Here is a 24,407-nt window from a genome sequence, read left to right as displayed (position 1 = left end):
CAAGTGTCCTAACTGTTTGATGGCAGTGTTCTAAATGTATGATGGCAGGTGCCCTAACTGTGTGATGGCAGTGTCCTAACTGTATGATGGCAGGTGTCCTAACTGTTTGATGGCAGTGCCCTCAATGTATTATGCTAGGTGTCCTCAATGTTCCATGACATGTGTCCTAAATATATCAAAGAAAGTGTCTTATATGTACCATGGCAAATGTTCTAAATGTACCATGACAGGTGTCCCTGGTGTATGGCGATGCGTTTCCTGGTATACGGCAAAGAGTGTCCGTGGTTTATGGTGACAGGTGTTTTATGTTTGCGGTGACAAGTGTCCTTAGTGTATGGTGACAGGTGTCCTTTGTGTATGGTGATAGGTATCCCTGGTGTATGGTCACAGGTGTCATTAGTGTATGGTGACAGTTGTTCTTAGTTTACAGTGACAGGTGTCCTTAGTGTACGTGTATGGTGACAGGTGTCATACATGTTTATCGTGACAGGTGTAATTCGCGTATGGGGACAGGTGTCCTTCGTATATGGGGACACGTCATGTATGGTGACAGGTGTTCTCGGTGTATGGTGACAGGTGTCCTAAGTGTATGGTGACATGTGTCCTTAGTAAATGGTGAAAACTGTCCTTAGTGTATGGGGACAGGTGTCTTTAGTGTATGGTGACAAGTATCCTTCGTGTATGCTGCCAGGTGTCCCTGGTGTATGGTGACAGGTGTCCTTAGTGTATGGTGACAGGTGTCCTTAGTGTATGGTGACAGGTGTCTTTAATGTATGCTGAAAAGTGTCCTGCGTGTATGATGACAGGTGTCCTTAGTGTAGGGTGACAGGTGTCCTTAGTGTATGGTGACAAGTGGCCTTAGTGTATGGTGACAGGTGTCCTTAGTGTATGGTGACAAGTGTACACGTCCTTGTGTATTGGTGACAGGGCCTGATTTCATAAAGCCATTTCTGACTTATGTAAAAATTTGAAATACGATTTTAGGGCTAAATTTTGGGCCGTAGAAGTTTATTTGTTAATTCAATGTTATCTTAAGTGGGTACATTTCAGCTCCTAGTACCAAAAACTAAGCACTGTATGGAGATTTTAAATTTTGACTTAAAGTCAGAAAAAGGCTTGTAGAATTGGCCTCAGGTGTCCTTCGTGTATGTTGACAACGGAGTTCTATATGTAGGCTGGTTTATGGGAATATCCTCACTTATCGTGACTACATGTAGTTTCTCAAATGAATGATTGATCACTCCACCCGAAAACTGTTATCAGCTATCAGAAAGTTTGGTATGAATAGCTTTGATGGACGAGACCTGGGTCCCATTCGACAAAGCCAGTCTTGACTTTAAAGCTTAATTTCAGAAATCCAAATCTTTACCATTTCATCAATATTATCTTAAGATAAATGTCTTCCCAAACCAAAAACTGAGCATTGTGACAATGCTTTAAATTTTGACTTCGGTCCGGTATTTGTGAAATCGACCCCTGATGTTGTCTATCAAACTCCTTGTAACTGAGGAGGCTACAATGATGGTCACACACTAATGATCGGGAACATGTGATCCCAATACCGATGGTCAGTTGCCCTAACATTTAGCTCGTACAGCATGATTTTTTCCATTCATCAACCATGGTAGGAGTGCACCACTGTTTAGTAGCAACTTTCACATGTGTCAAATGAGCCACATACATCTAATGCACGATCTTGAAGCAATTTTCACAGGTAGAAAATGTAACAAATAAATCCAATGCACTGTCTCGAAGCAACTGTCACAGGTGAAAAATTTACCCCATACACCTGATGTACTGTCTCGAAGAAGCTTTGTTCAGCATATATATCACAGAGCGTAGCCAATACACTGTACAATTATCACATGACACAGATCATATATATATATTCACACATACACAATTTCTATGTACAGGTACAGGTGCACCCAAATGAAAGCTCTCAGTGGATACCCCATGCCGTCAGTCAGCCAAGTAAATATCAGTACATTTAAACAATGCTCACAATGAGATGTGGCTCTTAATGCCAGTGTCAGAGGCTGGAGTGGGGTGAGGGGGGTGAGAGGGGTGTTGAAGGGGTCTGTGTGTGTTAGGGTACTGGGTGAGTAAGACACTAGAAATCACCCAGAAGTTTTGCCCACACAAGTACTTACAGAAAAAAATAGCTTTGTCTTTCAAACTTTACAGCATTCAAACTGTGTACCGGTTGCAAAATATTAAAGGAAAAGAAAATTCACTTCTCACTTTTTAATACAATTTTGACTATATATATATTTTTTAGGAGTTTTCCGTCATAACCTTCCAGGGTCTGTTGTTATTATATGGTCTTTCGACAGAAATCCGAAATCCAGTTACCTTATAATGGTTGGGTTGCTATAAGCTGGTAACCTATAATCCTACTCCTTCTACCCAATAATTCATATCTTACATAAATACTTAATTAATCGTTGTTCTTTTGTGATGGAATTCTTACCAGTTTGCCCTCAGATCATGACCATAAAGGCAGAAATAAACAATATAATATATTGCTGTGAGGTGCTTTTAATAATATTATCCTTTTCTACACTGGCATACAGGAAGACAAACTTTTAAATATTGAACTCCTCTTAGTATTTACTATTCATCAAAAGCCATCTCTTCTTCTTCTTTCTGAAAATTTCTTCTTATTTTAGAGAAAGCACAATGATATTCTGACCCCTTGGAATAAAACATTTCTGTTGAAAGACTTCATTTGTTCAGATGTTTAGAATGCAATCAGCTGAGCTCTTAAAGATATATCTATAAGAGATTTGGCATAAACAGTTACATGTCTGAAGTTACCTCTTACATTCAGTAAATATAAATAATTATATGTATAAATATTTAAGTAACACAGTCTGGGATCACAAGCACTTATAAAACATAGAATCATCAGCAATCAGAGCTGAAACCACTTTCCCTGTCAAAACTCCTGCTCAGAGTCAGTCCTTGGTTACCCGAGTCTACTCCTGACTCCACCACATTCTTCGTATCACCCATCTGCCTTTCTCTAGGCAGCTTTTGCAAGAGGTGAGTTTTTTCATTTATATTCAAGTCTTCCTCCTCCGTTTTAGAGAAATCATCACAGGCAGTGTCGCCAGGCAGTTGTTTTCTGCTGGCCATTTTATCATCATTGGAGAATGTGCTGCTGATTTCTGAGTCAGCCTGAAAGTTTTCGTCCTCCACAAATGCCGAGTCGCGGAATTCCAGGTCGTCTGTCCAATAAAGATAATCTGCAGTCACGCTGTGGCGCTTGGGATTTGTGGTGTGGCTGGCTCCTCCCTGACTTTTGTGGCTAAGGTCAGCCAAGCTGTTTGACCGACATGCATGCTTTGAAGTTTTAGCACTTTTCTTAGCGTCGCTAGAGGGAAGATCCTGCTGCCAGCCAGTGTTGGCTTCCTGTTTCAAATCAGACATTGAAATTTGTTGCTTTGTCAACTGTTTTCTTTTGGATGTGTTTGCGGGCGTGTTACTTTTCAAGCACTGCTTTTCTAGAATAGTTCCTAGCTCTTTGGAATAGTGTAGTAAAGACCTGTCACAAATTAGAACATCATGGATTACTTCCCCTGACAGACACAGTGATGACTTCTGACAGGAAGGGCACTGTTTAAAAGTGACGGTGCCAGCAGCTAGGCCTTTACTGCCTCGGGAACGACTGGCCAGTCTCTCTCCGCCACCAGACTGACCGTCTCCGTGACTGCGGGGTTTCCTGGTCCTTGATCCTCCCGACCGACAATGGCACCGCCTTTCTTTTGTCACCGATTCTGCAGGGGGAGGATCAGGCTTGGAGTCGTATACTAGAGGAGTGGGGCTTTCCTGAGCACATGCCCCTAGTTGCACGTCATTGCTCTGCGCAGGCTCCATCCCTATGCTCCCTGTGTCTCGCGGGGAGGAGGAACTATCAAGGGGGAGCAGAGGTATACCTTTATCACTGTCCAGCGAGTCATTAGCATCCCCTTCCTGCAACTCTGCACAGGCTACGGCACTTCTGGAGCTAGAGGAGGCACTGCTCTCTGCCTCCTGGCTGTGGTGGGCAGAGCTTGTACTCCTCCGCTCGCTCCGTATCAGAGCGCTTTGCTCCTGGGCTCTGCGCTCAGCTAGATCATTCTGCTCTACCTCCACCACACTATTGTGGAGCTCTTCGAGCATTTCCTCTTCGGCTGGGGTTGTGTGGCTCTCCTTGATCACGTGCATACACACATTACACTGTCTAAGGGTGGAGACTTTCCCCTGCACCCCCCCACTCCCTCCACTCCCCCCACCACTGCTTCTGCTGCTGCCCACACCTTTCCCTCGACTTGAGCCCATACCATTGGAGGCCCACGTTGTTGCTGTCCGGCTCTGCCCAGAGTTGTTTAAGTCTACGTTGTAATTAATGAGGCCACCACTGACCGAGTTACTTTCCCTTTTCTCCACGTTGAAGAAGCTATTGGCTCCTGATGGCCGCCTGGAAGATGACCAAGTCGAACCATTCCTGTTGCTTATTCTTGTGAGGCGTCGCGACACACCGGTTTCTTCCAAACGCTTGCATAACTTAACGCAATCCTTCTTGAACTGTTTCGTTAAAATTGCATACAAAAATGGATTAGCACAGCTGTTCAAAGGCAAAACGAAAATGGTAAAAATTTTCGCATCGTCCAAGGAAATGAGTTCCTTGCCAAATGCTGCAGTTAATGAAAAGAATGTGATTGGAGCCCAGCAGGCAAAGTCTGTGAAAACAAGTAAGGCCATTCTTTTGGCAACACGCGAGTCGTTGGAATTCCAGGCATGAGAGCCTCGTATAGAACAGTACATCTTCATATAGCAGCTGACTATCACAGAAAACGAAATCCCATTGAACAGCATTATGAAGCACACATAACCTGGAACAAACAGAAAGATAGATATATAATCTCATCACTGGAGGAATAAACCGATTCCTGTTTGCTTAGAGGAAATACAGTAATTTTAGAAAGCTGGTAATGAATGATGCATTATAATGCATACTTGTCAACAGCATAGATGGAAAGAAAACTTTAATTCAGAGTGTGACTTTGTATACTTGATCATTTTTAAATGCTATGCATAAGAATTTTCACTCATATGACAGTGGTCAGGTTTATGGGTCAAGGTGACCAGAGTGCTTGGAGAAAACAACCGACCTTCCCCGGGCACCTGGCAGACCCGAATTAAGGCCTCAGCCCAAGCAGTATTTATGGTTAGGTTTATGGGTTAAGGTGACCAGAGTCCTTGGAGTAAACAACTGACCTTCCCCGGGTACCTGACAGACCCGAATTAAAGCTTCAGCCCAAGCAGTATTTATGGTCAGGTTTATGGGTTAAGATGACCAGAGTGCTTGGAGTAAACAACCGACCTTACCTGGGTACCTGACAGACCCAACTTAAAGCCTCTGCCCAAGCAGTGTTTATGGGTTAAGATGACCAGAGTGCTTGGAGTAAACAACCGACCTTCCCTGGGTACCTGACAGACCCAACTTAAAGCCTCTGCCCAAGTAGTTTTTATGGTCAGGTTTAGGTGACCAGAGTGCTTGGAGGAAACCACCGACCTTCCCCGGGTACCTGACAGACCCAACTTAAAGCCTCTGCCCAAGCAGTGTTTATGGTCAGGTTTATGGGTTAAGGTGACCAGAGTCCTTGGAGTAAACAACCGACCTTCCCCGGGTACCTGACAGACCTAACTTAAAGCCTCTGCCCAAGAAGTGTTTATGGTCAGGTTTATGGGTTAAGGTGACCAGATTGCTTGGAGGAAACCACCGACCTTCCCTAGGTACCTGACAGACCCAACTTAAAGCCTCAGCCCAAGCAGTGTTTATAGTCAGGTTTATGGGTTAAGGTGACCAGAGTGCTTGGAGGAAACCACCGACCTTCCCTAGGTACCTGACAGATCCGACTTAAACCCTCAGCAACATTAATGGTCAATGGCCTGACAGTTGCAGCAAACCAGCATTTCGGCGACTATTAACACTGAAGTACACATATTCATGTACCAAAGCCAAAATTAAAGGATACATAAAAAAACAAAAAGTATGGGTTTATGGAAAACAAGGATTTTTCCCCCATTTTTGAGGCATACTTTATATTCCTTGTGAACCCCTCTATTTTATGCATATTTTCAATCTATATTCACAGCCGACATCTTCGAGGAACAAACTGGTGATGCAACACCAGCTTGTCCTACCCCAATTAGGGCTCTCTTCCCCACAGAGTTGTTTTGACAGCTATCACCAATGACGCCTCCACAGCAGGCTACTTAATTTCCTGAATGACCCCTGGGGCCTTTGGAAACTGTAGTTTAAAGACACTTTTGGAACCCAAGAAGAAAGCTGAGAAGCTTTTTTGCAGTTTTATGTGTTAGGCCACATCACATACTACGTGTTAAGAAATAATAAGCTAGCCTTTCATGTAACCTTTAAATACCTTTTATATAACTTGAGCTACTTTTCCTAACCTTAGATTTGAACCTACATGCTAATTTTCATTTTTGTCATGAAGCTCTAATGCAATTCTGAGTATTAAAAAAACCCTTTAAAGGTACATCCTTTTAAGTACATTTGTATCTGCTGGTAGATGGTTTACATTGATTATCAGTCACAGAAATTCAGCTGCCTTTACTCAACTCAGAAGAAATCAGAAGCTGTTATTTCTAAAGCCAAACTGTTAAATCAGCTTATATGCACAATTATAAAAAGGAGGCCTTTTGTGCTTGTATCACTGATTGAGGTCCATGAATGTAGTAACCCAGTAACATTCAAGCATGCTTTGGTACTGACAGTATAGGCTCAGTCGGAATGAATACTAATTTTCGAACCCAACAACAAACTCATTTCCCGCATCTGATAAACACATAGTTTAAAATAATATAATTTTCAATATGTCATCAAGCCTTTATCCTGCTCAAGAGCCAAATAACAATAAGTTAATATATAATATAATTTCCACATTTAAATATAAAGATTCAAAATGAATGTGACTTAGTCTCAAACACCTAACGTGTAATCAGAGATCTATTCTGAGTTTGACTTGATTACTGTTCATGAAAGTTACCCAAAGATGCTGTATCCCCAATTTCAAAAGGTAGGCAAACTGCAAACTTCCGGTAGTCGCTGATTCCAAACAGAGGAAGAGTGGCCACCATGATGGCAAACATCCATCCACCAATCATGATATAACCTGGAGATGGCAAGATGAACAAAAAGCAATTAATTCATTAGATCTGAATGTCATACTCATTGGATATGTCACTTTCAGTGGTCTAAGAGCCCCTCTTACATGAAGAATCTTCAGAAAGAGCGGAGCCTAATTAAAAGTCTTGCTACATATGGGCCATAAATCAGCAGTCAATTTATCCTCTGTGGAAAATATTCTATTCTGAGATCACAAAGCTGTCTTAGACTTATATCAGTCTTAACCTGAGCTAATATTCCTAACCTTAGATTTGAACCTGCATGCTAATTTTCATCTTTGTCATAAAGGTCCAAGGCAACTATTAGTATTAAAATAAAAACTCTTTAATAAAGTGGGTCATAACTGAACAGTTTTGAAGTCAGTTAGACCAAGTGTTAAGTGTAAGACAGCTTCGTGAAGCATGATCCTCTGCGGAAGCTAGTCAGAGATTACACAGAAGGAAAGGATCAACCTGGGAATGGCCCTCTGAGACTCGTCCTATCTTCCAAGGATATGAACCAATTCGTGCAACCTCCACTACCTTTGGAGAATTTGTGGATTTTCTGCCGGCGATCCACTGAGGTTATATACCTTGTAGTAAAGTAGAAGTACAATATATGCAAGAAAACTGCTAGTCTATCAGTGCATGCAGTAAACCTGAAAGTCCCCCAAAAAAATAAAAACAAAAAAAAAAATTATCTTAATGTTCTTCTTTTATCGATCATTCAATTAACTTATTTTTGCTAAATATCAATCTTCTGGTATTAAAAAGTGAATAGTTGCATGCCCTCAAGTCCTGCGACATGATTGGCAGCCAGTTTAAAATGGTGCCAAATCTCTAGCACAACTTTTGGCAACACAACCATGACAAAAGCTGCCAACTACATGTCAGTGTGTCACTGGAGTCTCTCTGGCAATTGCCAGGTTTGATGTGAAACTTCATCTAACGATATGTCCAAACTGCTGTTGTGTGTATGCCACTTGACCTACAGATAGATGCTTTACATCTCTCAAATTAATCAATAACCTGGCTATCACCGCAGATACAGTCAGGTCCCTGGGCTATCTGTCAGTTTTTATACCAAGGCAATATACAGACAAGTTAGCATTAGTCTGGAATCTGATTCATGAGCTACATTCAAGCAGTAAGTACATTTGTATCTACTGGTAGATGGTTTACATTGATTTTCAGTCACAGAAATTCAGCTGCCTTTACTCAACTCAGAAGAAATCAGAAGCTGTTATTTCTAAAGCCAAACTGTTAAATCGGCTTATATGCACAATTATAAAAAGGAGGCCTTTTGTGCTTGTATCACTGATTGAGGTCCATAAATGTAGTAACCCAGTAACATTCAAGCATGCTGTGGTACTGACAGTATAGGCTCAGTCGGAATGAATACTATATTTTCGAACCCAACAACAAACTCATTTCCGGCATCTGATACACACATACTTTTAAAATAATGTACTTTTCAATATGTCATCAACCCTTTATCCTACTCAAGAGCCAATTATGAATATATTAATATATAATATAATTTGTACATTTAAATTTCAATATAATGAGTAATTCAATAGAATATAAAGTAATAAGAGTATTCTTAGGTGATCCAAACAAGTAAACCAAAATGTACCTATCTCTTTTCCAAAGGCTTTTACCAAAATCTACGACCAATTATTCCAATATATTCATACTTAAACCAACATAAAAAATACATTTTTGAGGATTGAATTATGGCTATGGGAAAATGCTACCATATAGTATTGAACATACTTCACTGTGTCCATGTATTCAGCTGTCTCAGTTTAATATCAAGAATCCCAAGGAAAAGACATGCTGTCATCGTAAACAATTGTAAGAGGGCTAATACAACTGCTTAATGATTTCCCACAGGCACAGATTTCTGACAGTCTCAAAATGAAGTGTTTAAACATATCTGAGTGTGGGCAGTTAACGTCTTTGCCTGAGGACTCCAAGGAGCTCGAAGAGCAGTCCATAAATCCGTACTTATGGGCCCTAAATGCATGCATGGTGACAGTCACATTTAGGCCATCATTTAAATTTATTCATTAGGCATGGGCGTAACTTTACCGAATGTTGAAAAAAAGACCCTAGATTTATTAGGATTTTGAAAAAAGTTTTTTTTTTGAGTTTTTCTCTCCATGCAGATTTTTTTACAATCTCTACAATCAGAATAAGAAAAAAACAATTTCCTTCTGATCAACCTGATTCTTCTGGTTACGCCCAACTTAGATACTTTTAAGGATGGCCTTCATGTAAAATATACAAGACTAATCTGTTCATTGCAATGAAAACAGAGCTAAAAGGAATTATGAGTAAGGTTTTACGTTATTTGTGTCACGTATAATACAAGGATTTCTATAGCAGGCCATTGTCAAGAAGAATTATCGGTAAGCTTTCATCATTTTATTTCAAAGAGCTCATTACATTACGATTTTCAGCAGGCCTATTAGTCATTCACCTAACGAGGTGCGTAAGATAAAAGCTTGAAGTGATTAAGGCACAAGGCTGCATTGGTTCTAAAACTGTACAGACACTGCCATACATCATACAAATTTTAATAGCAGCTCTCATTTCACTGCAGCATTGTTGTCATGCGTCCAATAAACCATAATCTTTGCGGAAATTTCATATTCTCAGAGTGACAGATATAGAATGCAAGTAATCACCATATAATCATACGAGTAAGCCGTTAACAATGTATTATTTCTGCAAGACCCGCCCTGTCTGTGGACTTTGGTTACAACTAGCCTAATTGCCCAGTTCTTCAAAGTCACATTAATATGCGCTTGGGACTTGCGTGTTAGCTGATATGGAGATAAGATTTTACTGGGGCGTGCGGTTCAAGGAAAGGCCTACTTCAAAATTTTCCCTCAAGATATTACAGTATTCAAAGACAGCACTTTTCTGTATACAACCAGCACTAAAGTTACAACAATTTTTTGGAGAGTCACATGTAGATGACCTCTCTTCAGGTGAGGGCTTACTTTCAGCCAATCGCATTGCCCTAATTTGCATTATCCACACCATATCCTAAATCAGATGTTTCACGTCATGAGAATGTGGGCCAAATTCATTTGATTACAACACACGTATTTATTTGACTGGAGTTTTACACCAGAATTTCATCTATACGACGGTTCATTTTAATACTTTATAATTAAGGTATGCGAATGTCTGTTTTGATTCAAAACATATGGAGGTTTATCACTGCACAGTACATGTACATGATTTATGCCCCTACCCAGGTGTCCTCCACAAGGTTATAAACCAGATCAGTGCAAACCTGGAAATAATCTGCTGGACAAGGATAATGTTTGATACAGGATAAAACTGCCATGTAAATAACATAGTGCCTTTTTGTTAAAAATGTGGGAAGCTGAAATTTTACAGTGATGTCATGTTCCAAATGAAACTGTTTTCTGGCTTGCAGTGATGTACATGTACTAGTATGTGAAATATTCTTCAAAAAAGTGCACCGGCCCGAATAGCACAGTTGGTAAAGCGTCCACTTCGGGAGCGGTAGATCCAGGATCAATCCTTTAAAAGAGGAAGTTATAACTTCCTGGCTTGGCGTTCAGCATGCAGACAACCCTTGTATTAGAGGTTTTCCATGAAGGTCAATTGTAGACAACCCTTGTATTGGACGATTTCCATTAAAGTCAATTGAAGGCGACCACTGTATTGGAGGTTTCCATGGAGGTCAATGGTAGGCCATCGTATTTGAGGTTTTCCATGACGGTCAGCTGTAGATGACAACCATACTGCAGCCTTCAATACATGTACATCAATTGCAGACGACCTATGAACTGGCAGGTTTTCCATGAAAGTCAATGGCTTGCAGGCAACCATTGTAATGGAAACTTTCTAGGAATATCAATAGTAAAATGACCATTCCATCAGAGGCTGTCCAGGAAGGTCAACAGTAGACGACTGTCAGACTGGAGGTTGTGCATGTTTCCCATTCACCTCGGGCAAGCTAGAGCATTTGTATTTGAAAATTGTGTTACTACTGTATCCTTGAGTCATAAGGACTGGCCTAAACAACTCTAATATATACATGTACTATAAAAATATTTTTTTTCTGTGCTGTATATTTGAATCACATGCTTCCAGGTTATCTGCAGAAATGTTTCCTCAACAATACAATGATTGCCTAAGATGACTCTACATGTATGTATCAAGAGAATCAACGTTCCAAAAACCAAAAACATGTTCTGAAAACAAAAGGGCTGAAATATTGATACTGTGGTATTAGGCCACATCATTCGTTCATTCCTTTTTAGTAACTCATGAAAATCACATGAACAATATGCTCAATGGACTGAAATATAAGACCTAAAAGACAGCTGCAAACTGTCTCCAAGAAAAAAGAAAAACCCCAACAATTTTCGTTCTGTTTAAGATATTTTTATCCCAGCTAAGTAAAGCTTATGAACCCATTGCTTTCTCATCAGCAGACTATTTATATAAAACAGTGCAAGTTATTTTTAATCTGAGATTAACTCTCGGATTGCTAGGATGCTAATTACCTGCTCGCTTCAGGGAGAGGCGTTTGTTGAGCTGCATGGCGTGGGTGATGGCGTAGAAACGCTCAAGGGTGATCACTGTCAGGGTGAACACACTCAGCTCGCTGGACAGCACTCCCAGGAATCCTGCTATTAGACATCCAGGACTGGTCTGCCACTTTATCGCGTGCTTCTTGAACTCCCCTGAAATAAATCCAACCACATGAAAAAGAACTGGGAGACTCAAACAGCTTGTCATACAGATCATGTGTTTTAGATTATTTTTGTCTCAACTGCAATACAGGAGTTTTGATGTTATCTTACAGAGGAGATAAGTAAGCACCTCAGCTACTGACCGATTTTGAAAATGTCTTTAAGGTAAAGAAAACATTAACATGAAGAATACATGTCAGATGAAAAACCATTAAACACTAAATAACTAAAAGTAGTTTACTGTTTTAATATATACATGTATATTCAACCCAGTAAAATGCATTTGAAACTTTGAATTCTACTGTGGCCATTTCTAACCATACTGGGATCAGTGACGTCACACACCACGGGCCATACTGGGATCAGTGACGTCACACACCACTGGCCATACTGGAATAGGTGACGTCACACACCACTGACCATACTGGGATCAGTGATGTCACACACCACGGGCCATACTGGGATGGGTGACGTCACACACCACTGGCCATACTGGGATAGGTGACGTCACACACCACTGACCATACTGGGATGGGTGACATCACACACCACTGGCCATACTGGGATGGGTGACATCACACACCACTGGCCATACTGGGATAGGTGACATCACACACCACTGACCATACTGGGATAGGTGACATCACACACCACTGGCCATACTGGGATGGGTGACGTCACATACCACTAACCATACTGGGATCAGTGACATCACACACAACTGGCCATACTGGGATCAGTGACGTCACACACAACTGGCCATACTGGGATGGGTGACATCACACACCACTGGCCATACTGGGATAGGTGACGTCGCACACCACTGACCATACTGGGATAGGTGACATCACACACCACTGGCCATACTGGGATGGGTGACGTCACATACCACTAACCATACTGGGATCAGTGACATCACACACAACTGGCCTTACTGGGATCAGTGTACGTCGCAGACCACTGACCATACTGGGATGGGTGACATCACACACCACTGGCCATACTGGGATAGGTGACGCCACACACCACTGACCATACTGGGATAGGTAACGTCACACACAACTAGCCATACTGGGATGGGTGACGTCACATACCACTGACCATACTGGGATCAGTGACGTCACACACAACTAGCCTTACTGGGATCAGTGACGTCACACACAACTGGCCATTCACTACCCACTTGCATAATTTTATGAAATAGCTATAGTGAAACCAGACCAGACATCTACAGACTCCAGTGTCTGAGTCAACGGAGCCCCTAATTAATACTTCTGAGAAAAAATCTTTACCATGTCCCTTATTTTTGCCTTCATTTTAATTGTCTGACATGTGGTACTTGTATATATGTTTATTTTTTTTAGAACTTTTTATAATTATACCATATTTTTACATTTTAGTACACAGCTGGCTACGTTTTTTACATTATTCAAATTCCATTAAAATGAAGAATAAAGATCAAAGTGCTGATCATCCTTTCTGCCTCTCATGGCGAGAACATCTAAGGTACTTCTTACTTATATCCTTATTTATTTATATTTCCTTATCTAATTCGTGTTTTACGCTGTACTCAAAAATATTTCACTTGTACGATGGCGGCCAGTGGCCCAGAGAAAACCCACCACCATCAGCAAGTTGCTGTCAGACCTTCCCACATATTTATGTATTTATATTTATTTATTTATTTGATTGGTGTTTTACGCTGTACTCAAGAATATTTCACTTATACGATGGTGGCCAGCATTATGGTGGGTGGAAACCGGGCAGAGCCCGGGGGAAACCCACGACCATCCGCAGGTTGCTGGCAGACCTTCCCATGTATGTATTTATATGATTGGTATCTAAACACTGTGCTCAAGATATTTCTTTTTAGGTATACATGTATGACAGCAGTCAGCTTTATGAGTGAAGGAAACTGCAGGTCCCGCTGTAAACTGCAGGACTTGCTGTAAACCGCAGCATTTGCTGTAAACTGCAGGACATGCTGTAAACCACAGGTTCTGATGTAAATCGCAGGTCCTGCTGTAAACCGCAGGTCCTGATGTAAACCTCAGGTCCTGATGTAAACCACAGGTACTGATGTAAACCACAGGTACTGATGTAAACCACAGGTACTGATGTAAGCCGCAGAACCTGCTGTAAACTGCAGGTCCTGATGTAAACCGCACATCCTGCTGTAAACCTCAGGTCCTGATGTAAACCGCACATCCTGATGTAAACCAGACAAGCTTTAATAATATACTAATGCCAACTGAACGTTTCATTTTTAATCTTTATATAAAATGTAGGGCAAGGTAAGTGACCCAGTCTGTTTCTACGCAGGCTATGCCCACCGGCTTCAATAGGCTTTTAAATGTGACCAATCAGCTGAGAGCAAACTATTTCTTCCGAATCTCTCTGAAATCATTTATTTCATTACGACATCAAGGGGGTCTCGACTAATGTCTGGCCAGACACTCTAGGGGGTGGCACCATATAATTCCAGCTATTCCATGCTCGATTAAGCAGCCCCGCAATGACGGATCTTAATGACATGGCTTCTCTTGGCCTCTGGCGTATCAATCACACTTCAACTGGGTTCAATTAGACACATCATCCGTCGAGACAACTTTACAAAAGTCTATCCCTAATGTAACCAGAGCGACGAGGCTACTAGGTCATTGCAATCATATATAAAGGCGGATGTTCTACGTTTCGCTACCTCAGTTTTCTAGAGTGTGGCTTTCATGTTTAGGACAGACGGTCATAATGGATACAAGAGCGCCACTGACCCTGCCCTTCCTATGTTCAGCCTGTCCTTGAACAGCATTCATCTGTTCAACTGATCAGTACCATCGCTATGACAACGGTTACAGTGTCAACAAGCATTTTTCCATCATGAAATCTTATTTGTCTGGATATGCTATGCAGTCTGGCCAGCATTTAGCGCAATTTGTCTGCAGAATTAGGTTAAAGATACACGTATGCCAAGAGAGTGAAGATGATGATGACTGCATAACACTTTCTCAGTGAAAATAGATTTGTTCACTAATCTTTGATTTTAGAGTATTAGTCATGGGGTTTAAAACCTGAAGATAAACATCAAAAGTCTGTCGGTTGCCTACATCTACTCTAGGAAAACATAGAATTCGACGTTTTCCCATAGTTGATGTAGGTTACCTATGTCAAAGCAAAGCCAAGCGCTTCAGTGTAATCTCACCTACTGCCAGGTTAATAAAGTATAGCAACATGGTAGGGGTAGACTATTATAAGTACAGAACCAGAAATGTGCTATAATTACTCAGCTTGGTCCAGTGCTGCTTGTTACATGTAACTGTTAGTTCTAGCGGAAATACTAAACTGGATACGCACAGGCAAAATAAACTATTAAAGAGGCATATCACAGACAGTGACATAAATTGTGCTGTTGTCCACATAACGCTGAGCCTTCCAGGTGTCTACTCACATATAAACGACTCCGAGTGAACAATCGAATATTCAGTTTTATCCAGGATTTTTATCCTTGATAGAAAAGAGGATGGTATTTGCTTTACTGCACTGATAACTCGCTTTCAATCTATCATACTGTTTACACCTGTGCTCCATGTCTCATTTGTATGTTATCTTGTCAGGCCGAAACTTTAGACCAGTGTGGGAATATTTTCACTTATACCACAGTGACCAAAATTATGGTGGGAGGAATCGCCAGAGCCAGGGGGTATTCCAAGATCATCCACAGGTTGCTGGCAGATCTTCCTACATATGACCTGCGAGGAGAACTCCTGGAGATCACAGTGGTGAGAGGCTCCTGGGCTTTTGGGCCAGTTCTACCACTATTGGGCGGAAATTCTGTCAATACGACACTGAACACTTATTTTTCACGATTATTTACTTGTTCATTCTTTGTCCCTTTTCTTTGCCACCCCTCCCCCATTAAAGAATCACTAACCTATTTTTCTGTGTTCTTTTTTGAGTTCACAGTTTACCTATTTTTCTGTGTTCCTAAAGACCTATTTTCTGAGTTCACAGGTAACCTATTTTGTCTCCCTAAAGACCTATTTTCTGAGTTCAAAGGTAACCTATTTTTTGTGTACCTAAAGACATATTTTCTGAGTTCACAAGTAACCTATTTTTCTGTGTTCCTAAAGACCTATTTTCTGAGTTCACAGGTAACTTATTTTTCTGTGTCCCTAAAAACCTTCTTTCTGAGTTCATGGGTAACCTATTTTGCTGCGTTCTCAAAGAACTATTTCCTGAGTCACAAGTAATCTATTTGTCTGTGTCCCTTAAGATCTATTTTCCGAGTTCACAGGTAACCTATTTTTCTGTGTGCCTAAAGACCCATTTTCCGAGTTCACAGGTATCCTTTTTTCCGTGACACAAAGTAATCTATTTTTCTGCATTCTGTCCAGTTTTCTGTCCACCTAATTATTTTCAGAGCTTCATTTACACATGGTATCCTAGTTTAAAATACGTAATACACTAATTCTTCTAATTTTTGGGACCAGCCAGTTTCGTACTGTAATTAGGGGTCAATATCATGTATAACAGCTTCAAGGAGCAAAGGCTAGTTGGAGAAATACCACATCTAGAAACAAGGAGACACATTAAAGCATGTAGACTATTCCCAGGGAATGTCTGTGTATATAATACTGTACCTAACGTGGACGCATCCACAATGGCCAGGAAGCCCAGGTAAATCCCCATACAGAAGTCTGCACAAGCCAGATTACAGATGAGGAAGCGCGGCACGTCCATCTTGGAGCGGCTGCTGACCGAGACAAAGAGAACCACACCATTTCCAAGGACGGAGAGAAGGAAGACAAGCCAGACGCCACAGCGGAGCAGCCAGCAGCCGAACAAGTCCACACAAGGCATAAACGGGCCTGAAATAAGGAAATTAATGCAGTATATAATCAAGGGCCATCTTTTCTTCACTTTACAAGAAATAGAGTGGGCTGGTTGTTCTAGCTAAAGTAACAATTTGGGTCTAATCAGTTTACAAGCAGTCTGTTGCTGGAGTTTGCAACATAAGCTTTGTTCTGTGCCAGGATCCACTCTCTTCATAGACTGATTAAATGATTGGTGCTGAGTTTAAGACAGCAGCCTGGTTTATCTCTGTACAAACTCTTCTTTTTATTGCAAACTATTCAATCCTGGGACATGACATGAATTTTTCACCTTAAATTGTAATTCAAACACATTTATTCAAAAAAAATTTTAGCTGCTGTAATTCGTCAACCTTTTCACATGTTTGCAAGATGTTGTTTCAAGCATATTCTGAAGGCATTATTCTGTGTAGAATGATAAAATTATACTTTCTGTGAATCCCTTAAATTCGCCAACCCAACCAAAAACAAATCAAAGATGTGCATAAATTCCTCTGAAAGCTGCTCTTTGATATGCAAAAAGGTTGAGGAATTCTGGTAAATTACCTAAAATGTCGCCTTCAAAATGCATTTTTAGAGGCAGATAAATCTCACAACACATTAGAAAGAAAAAAAAGTTTCTCAGTTCAATAATTTGGGGCCTAGAAAGTTTCTCGCTCTCCGTTTTAAGGGAAACAAGTGTTTCACCCCAAATCATTTTCACCCCAAACTCCTGCTCTTTGAAACACTTCCTAATAGCTTCAAGCTTGCATCTTGTGCATGTATATGATATTGTCAGTATTTCAGTGAAGAAGTTTGCAATCTGTAACATAAGTGGATCAGTTTTTGCTACCTGGCAGAGGCTTGCATTCTATTGGAGGTTTAGGTAAGACGATGTCCTCAGCGTAGTTTTGAGGTTTGTAATCCTCGAAGTATTCTTCTGCAACAGTGGGAATCTCGTAGTCATAGTCCGTGCCGAATCCTTCATACAGGGTATGCACAAGGTCTTCCTCACTGATACTCAGGTTGTCTAACAAGAAAAAAAATCATGAAAAATCATGGGAGTCACAAGGAGATTGACAACCATTGCATTGAAATGTATTTGTCTTGTGAATGAATTGTAGAATCCTTTGGTTCCTTGTTCATATACAATGTACATATATAATTACATATACATGTACACAAGCAGTATCATTACTAGAAATGTTCAGGTATTACTGAACAGCTAATCTGTCCATACAGCAATAGTGCAGGTTACATGGCTGCTAGCATACTGAATAAAAGAACAAGATGGCCGCCCAACCATTTTGTTTTAAAACATAGCTGAAAGGCAATCCCAGTCGTCTTCTCATTGATGTCAATGCTCAGTGAATATTTCACTTATACGACAACGGGCAGCATTATGGTGGGTGGAAACTGGGCAGAGCCCGGGGGAAACCCACGACCATCCGCAGGTCGCTGGCAGATCTTCCCACGTACAGCCGAGGAGGAAGAGAGCATGAGCTGGGCTTGAACTCACAGCGACTGCATTGGTGAGAGACTCCTGGGTCATTATGCTGCGCTAGCGCGCTAACCAACTGAGCCACAGATGCCCCGTCAATGCTTGATGCTAATCTGCTAAGGAAGTTTTTTGAGTTGACAAAGTTTAATAAAGGCAGGGAATGGATGCAGCTGCCATAAATGTGTTTGCAGCCTCATGGAAAAAGTAGACCAGAAGTCCTTTCATTGATGGCATGCTACTGTCTCCAGTTTCAGTGCAACTGATCTAAGCATTTTCAATCACTTGTATTATACGGAAAATGTCATAACAACATTTATATAAATCCCTGAAAACCAGCTCCAGTGGTCCTCTCATTGATTTCCTGCCACTGTTTGAAGTTTGAAAGCAATCAGCCAGGGCGTTCTCAAGTTTTCGCCCGGGCACCGTTGCACGACAGAATGGTGGAGAGCACAAATCCAGCCCCTTGTGGGACAAAAAGGTGATTACTGACAGTCACCTAACAGATAAAGCTGTGGCTAAACAAAAAAAAACAGGTGTTTTACACCAAGTGGAGCCAGTACATGTATTTTCCAGACAATACAAGTCTAATCAAGTGACAGGTTATCGCTGGATGGAGCCTACATACTGGCGATGTGTCTAACCATATGCAGGGTGATTACTGAGGGAGGCCAGTTTGGCGACGTTGTGTCAATAAACCAAATGAAAAGTGATTACAAAGTGGAGCTAGTATACTGGTGAGGTTATATCAATAACCAAATGAAAGGTGATTACAGAATGGAGCAAGTATATTGGTTAGGTTGTGTCAATAAACCAAATGAAAGGTGATTACAGAATGGAGCAAGTATATTGGTAAGGTTGTGTCAATAAACCAAATGAAAGGTGATTACAGAATGGAGCCAGTATATTGGTGAGGTTGTGTTTAATCAAATGAAAAGTAATTGCAAAGTGGAGCTAGTATATTGGCGAGGTTGTGTCCAGCCAAATTAAAGTGATTACTGAGTGGAGCCAGTATACTGGTGAGGTTGTGTCTAACCAAATGAAAAGTGATTACCGAGTGGAGCCAGTATATTGGTGAGGTTGTGAAGGAGGCTGCTGTCGTACTCATTGTACCTCAACCACTGGATGTCCTCACGCAGCTCAATCTCCTCTTCCATAGCCTGTACAACAAGGTAGTGACATACATCATATATCAGGGCACATGTGTAATGTATCGCAGTACATGCACCAAGAGCTCATGACTACCAATCGCCTATGATTTCTTAAAATTTGTCACCAACTACTCACTGTTCTTTACAAATTGTGGTTCAGAAGCATGATTAGTTGGTGAAAAATTTAAATTTTATCAATACTGTAAACTTGCATATTCCTTCCAGCTATTTTCACCTATTTTATAAAGTAGGATGGTTAGTTGGTTAAAAATGACATGGAATTATTGGAGATTTAGTGCATATTTAGATAAGTAAGCTGGCCAAAGCTTCTCTTATTCACATGATGTGGGATCCATGTTCCCTGCCATGTCAGTCTAAGTACATGTACATGCTGGATTTTGATAACGGTGTTAATACATGATCATGAAGCAGGCTGCAATCAATACAACTTTAATACATCATCCTAAAAGTGATATTAATAGCTATAATTTTCAGTATACAAGCCATAATATAAGAGTAAGTTACAAGTGTTAGTTATTAGAAAAACAGCAACATTTTTTTATCAATTGTTTGTATAAAAAATGTAACTCTGTCAATGTCACAATAATTTATTCTGACAAAAAAAGAGCCAATATTTTACACAAATAATCAGGTTAAAACTTTGATAGTGGGAAATTTTCAAATTATTCAACAGATAAAGTTAATGTTGACAAATTACCTCTTCTGGACTCTCAATAAACTCACAGCAATGATACGCGTAGGAGAGAGTGAGAAAACGAATTTTGGGGAAAACTTCTGGGGCGGGAAAATCCTGTAGCTCCTTGTTGTGGTACGTTTTGAGATGTTTAAGGTTAGACAAACCCTCTGTTGGCAACTCGGGAAAATCATTTTCGCCAAGATTGCTGTGGCGAATGAACAGGGACAAAGTTCAGATTAGTATAATGTTTGAAGATATACACAGATCTGTTAATAACACTACCAGCAATTATGGTGAACACAGGTATTATACTTTATATGGAGACAGACAAAAATCTGAAAAAATATACAACTCTAGATGAAGGCACACGGCGATGTATGGCCTACATATGGTAAATGACAATGATTATCTCATTTTGCAGATGAGAAGCTTCCAGCTTCTGGAAGTTGAGTTTGAGTTTTAATATGCCATGGAAAGGAGTTTTGTAGTTTGTTTGGAAGGTACAATGATATCTGAGAGGAAATACAGAAGTTTAAGCACCAAAAGTAATATTTCATGACATTTACTTGCCTTATAAAAATAAAAGAAATTTTTGGGGCAATAATTTGGAGTTTACATACCATACTTTGTGCTTAAGTTCCATTACTAAGTACAAACTTTGGATGTCCTTTATTTCTGACATTTCATGCATAAAGGGGGATCAAGTAGAAACTCTGGCACAATGCCAGTATTTAGCGTGTTAAAATCATTTCGGTGCAGGTTAAGTTTCAAAGGCTGTAGCTGTGTTAGAAAATAGATTCAAACCTCAGCTCCTTTAACATGAAATAAGATATTCCATTTTCAATCTGTACATCTGTATTGACTCTCAAATATTCTAAACTCAATATAACACCTGCGCTCACCATGATTACAGTAAAACTGAACAGCCTTTTGATAGACACTCTGGAATAACTAAACACTGTAACAAAAGACTTTGTGCACCTTAATTCTGGAACAGCTATACAAAAGCCACCATCCAATAATGGACCAGGCAAGCTGATCCTAATTTTTCAACCTTTTCAACAACATCTGCAACCAATATTTTGAGACATTCTGGGAGAACTGCAAAGGGTAGAGAGATAATTTGCACATTTTTATGAAGCTTGAATCTTTAGTTACACAAACGAATCATTTCATAATAATTGTATGCATAAAATCAATCCACAAATGTGTTTTAGAGGTCGAAAAGGTTGAAGATACCTGTACATGTATATAGTAAATAGCTTTTAATTAATGGGTAATATGTTAGGTTATTATTCATTTACACCTGCAAAAGCCAAATCTGTCATTGTTCACACGAGAGTGACAAAATAATTACTAGCTTAGACAAAAGAAAGCATGAAAAACCATATTTTGCATTAATTATGCTGGCCATTTAGGAAGTAAAGAGTGACAGTCAATAATGACAATATAAATTAGCAATTGAAACCGGACACTCTTTATATGTCATAACTTCCATAACAAAATACTGCACAGAATTTGATCTCGAGTATTCACCATGACTACGTGAACGTTATTCTTTCTGCCAGATTGTAAGTTTTCTGTTCATCTTAAGGTTTGACCGGAAGCTAGGATGGTATTCTTTGTGAGTGTCCGTTTTACCTGAAGTAATATTTTATGACTTTTATTTGCCTCCAAGAGTACAATTGCCGCAGGCAAATGTTTAGGGCAATTATTAGCCATTTATCTTATGCTATAGACGGGTGAACACCTGAATTCCCTAACAAATACATGTATTAGCCTTGTTAGGTTTGGCAAAGCCCCAGAATCGTAAGTTTTGACAAATTGTCTTTATATAGAGGTCATGGCTCTTTAAGGTTCTAATACAACGAATGTAAATGCATCAAAAAGTTTTTGGATAATAATGGGTTGTCCACTACAGATCATTCCATAACTGCCTGCTCAAATATCTGCTAATTGGCCTTGATCAGTTATCCTTCGTAATGATATACACCGCTCTAATGTTCTTTGTCTGTCAGAATGTCAAGATCTAAATAATAAAATGCCAGAACTGTGGCATTAAAAACCTTGAGACTAAAATAACCCTTTGCACATAACATAAAACAATGCTTTACACCATCCAGTGTTCTGTTACAAAGCACTGGGTAACAGTTTCATACCACATACATGAGAAAGGATTACACCATGAAGCCAACTAGTTATTTTCACCCATCAATCAGACTTTATAACAGGCACATGTTTACAAAAACACAGTCCAGGGATTCCTGTTTGAGAAAGAAAATGTTTTATGAGGCTTTTTAAGAACTTAAAATCTCATGTTTTTCAGTACTTTCAACTGGATGCTTAAGTTTCAGTACAAACCCTCATGAGGGGATTGATGAATATTATTCTGCTACCTTATTATCAGTCCATTTCAAACATAATGCACTATCATACCAGAATTTATCAATGAAAACTGAAGTATTTTCCCCAAGTATTTCTCAAGGGCTAAAGTGAAGGTCTTGAAAACAATGCATACCTGCCAAAATTTTATTGTAGATCAAATAACCTGACAGGGCCATTCAAACCCACTAGCTTAGAATACCCCAATACTTGTATATATTATAATATACTATCTTTGACCGTCTGTAGCTGTTACAGGTTTGATTTATTCTGAGAGTCTGATTCATGGTGGAAAGGTGTTCTGAGGCTTTTTGGAACGTAGGATGATAGCATTTTGGAAAAATTAAGTTTCATCACCAAAGGTAGTATTTCATGACCTTTATTCGCTACTAAAAATGAATTTTTTTAGGGAATATTTAAGACAAATAGAGTACATAAGTCTATCCTCTATACAGATTTGTGTACTGGATGTTGGGAATTCTGTCAGACAAGATTAACATGCAAACCAAGTATGTTCTGTACAGACACAAAGTTGAAAGCCAAACTTAAAGCCCCAGAGCAATGCCAGTCCACTGTAACACAGGGATCTGAAGAAGGTGTAACTCATAAATTAACATGTGAATACCACCTAGAACATACGGAGAAATTTGCCGATCTCTCAGCATGAGAATGTCTGAACATAAACTACTATACATGTATCTAGGACCAAGAGAGTTCAATGAGACCTTAAGCCAAACCACTCTCAATGAACAATTCAGACTACAAGAGAATAAAACTGTTAGAAGCCATACTGATCTGTGGACATAAAGCACAACTTTACACAGATCAAGGACGCTACGTCCTCCAAAGCGCCTACATGGCTGCTTCATCCAACTCCACCGAGACTGGCTTAATCCTTTCAGTCGATAATGCCTTCAGTTATAATCCCCCCAGTGTTACCTACCCACTGTCTGTCTCACACTTTGGAACAATACTGACATATTTCACTTCAGCCTCAGTGATGGTTTTGCTGGTGTTTGTCTGTCTGTCTGTCTGCCTGTCTGCCTGTCTGTCTGTTTTAACTCTTTACAGAAGAGGTGATCCATGGATTTGGATAAAATTGTCTTGGTCTTGGGCCAAGCACCGGAACATAGTAGTTGGGTGTTGATCTGGACACAGGAATTTGTAAAACAATTTCTCACCACTGAAGATAGGACAAAAATTCAAAGTGATGTCCCTTTGTTTGTAATGAGGTAATTGGTACATTTACTTGTAGCGAACCTTTGACTCTCCGAGTGCCTCCTCTTTGCGTTCTCAAATTGAGTGTGTGTATATATATATATATATATATATATATATATATTGTAATGTTGCTGTCATTGGGTCTGAAAATGACACCGAAAAATCACCAGTACGAAAAACAATTCAGGGGTTCAATAAGAAATGCCTAAGATCTTTTATGAAACAGTGTCAGTCTAAAAAAAATATGGATAGATAAAAATCCATCAGCCTTGGGATGAAATGCCTCACATTCAATCGCATTCTTAAAAAATAACAGGTGGTGAAGACTTTGTGTCTCATTCATTAAAAGATGAAAAATACACAGAATCAGACAATCTTCGCTTGCGGATATATCAGAATGAATCAGTTCAAGAATTCAAATCAGCTCACTTCATATTCCATTCATATCAAAGCTAGACAAAAGCCAGCAGCTGGTAATAGGCACAAACATCTTCATGACTTAACATTAATCAAAACTCTCCTGTCACTACTATTAAAAACATGTACGGGCCTTCTGGCCAGAAAGATTTTTGCAGCATGACATCAATGAATGTACCTCTTCTGGCCGGATTCATCTGTCTTAAGTCAATCGATCCCTCAAAATGAGTCTGAACAAGAGCTCTAGGGTAGGTCTATACAAATCATGCT

General features: G+C 40.0%; 1 protein-coding gene across 1 annotated transcript in view; it reads right to left on the bottom strand.

The window, feature by feature from the left end:
• Window positions 1-2,910: 2,910 nt before the first annotated feature.
• Window positions 2,911-24,407, bottom strand: part of LOC135467037 (leucine-rich repeat-containing G-protein coupled receptor 5-like) — a 90,413-nt gene continuing 68,916 nt past the window's right edge. Inside the window, exons 14-20 of the mRNA XM_064744798.1 lie at window positions 20,139-20,322; window positions 19,324-19,429; window positions 17,625-17,801; window positions 16,562-16,789; window positions 11,736-11,915; window positions 7,062-7,187; window positions 2,911-4,880 (exon numbers count right to left, since the gene is read on the bottom strand). Of these exons, the coding sequence (XP_064600868.1) occupies window positions 2,911-4,880; window positions 7,062-7,187; window positions 11,736-11,915; window positions 16,562-16,789; window positions 17,625-17,801; window positions 19,324-19,429; window positions 20,139-20,322 (2,971 nt within the window). The remainder of the gene's footprint in view (window positions 4,881-7,061; window positions 7,188-11,735; window positions 11,916-16,561; window positions 16,790-17,624; window positions 17,802-19,323; window positions 19,430-20,138; window positions 20,323-24,407) is intronic.

Source organism: Liolophura sinensis, chromosome 6 (assembly GCF_032854445.1).
Source record: "Liolophura sinensis isolate JHLJ2023 chromosome 6, CUHK_Ljap_v2, whole genome shotgun sequence".
Taxonomy (NCBI): Eukaryota; Metazoa; Mollusca; class Polyplacophora; order Chitonida; family Chitonidae; genus Liolophura; species Liolophura sinensis.
The sequence above is the reverse complement of the archived record's forward strand: the minus strand, read 5'-3'. Positions and strand labels throughout refer to the sequence as shown.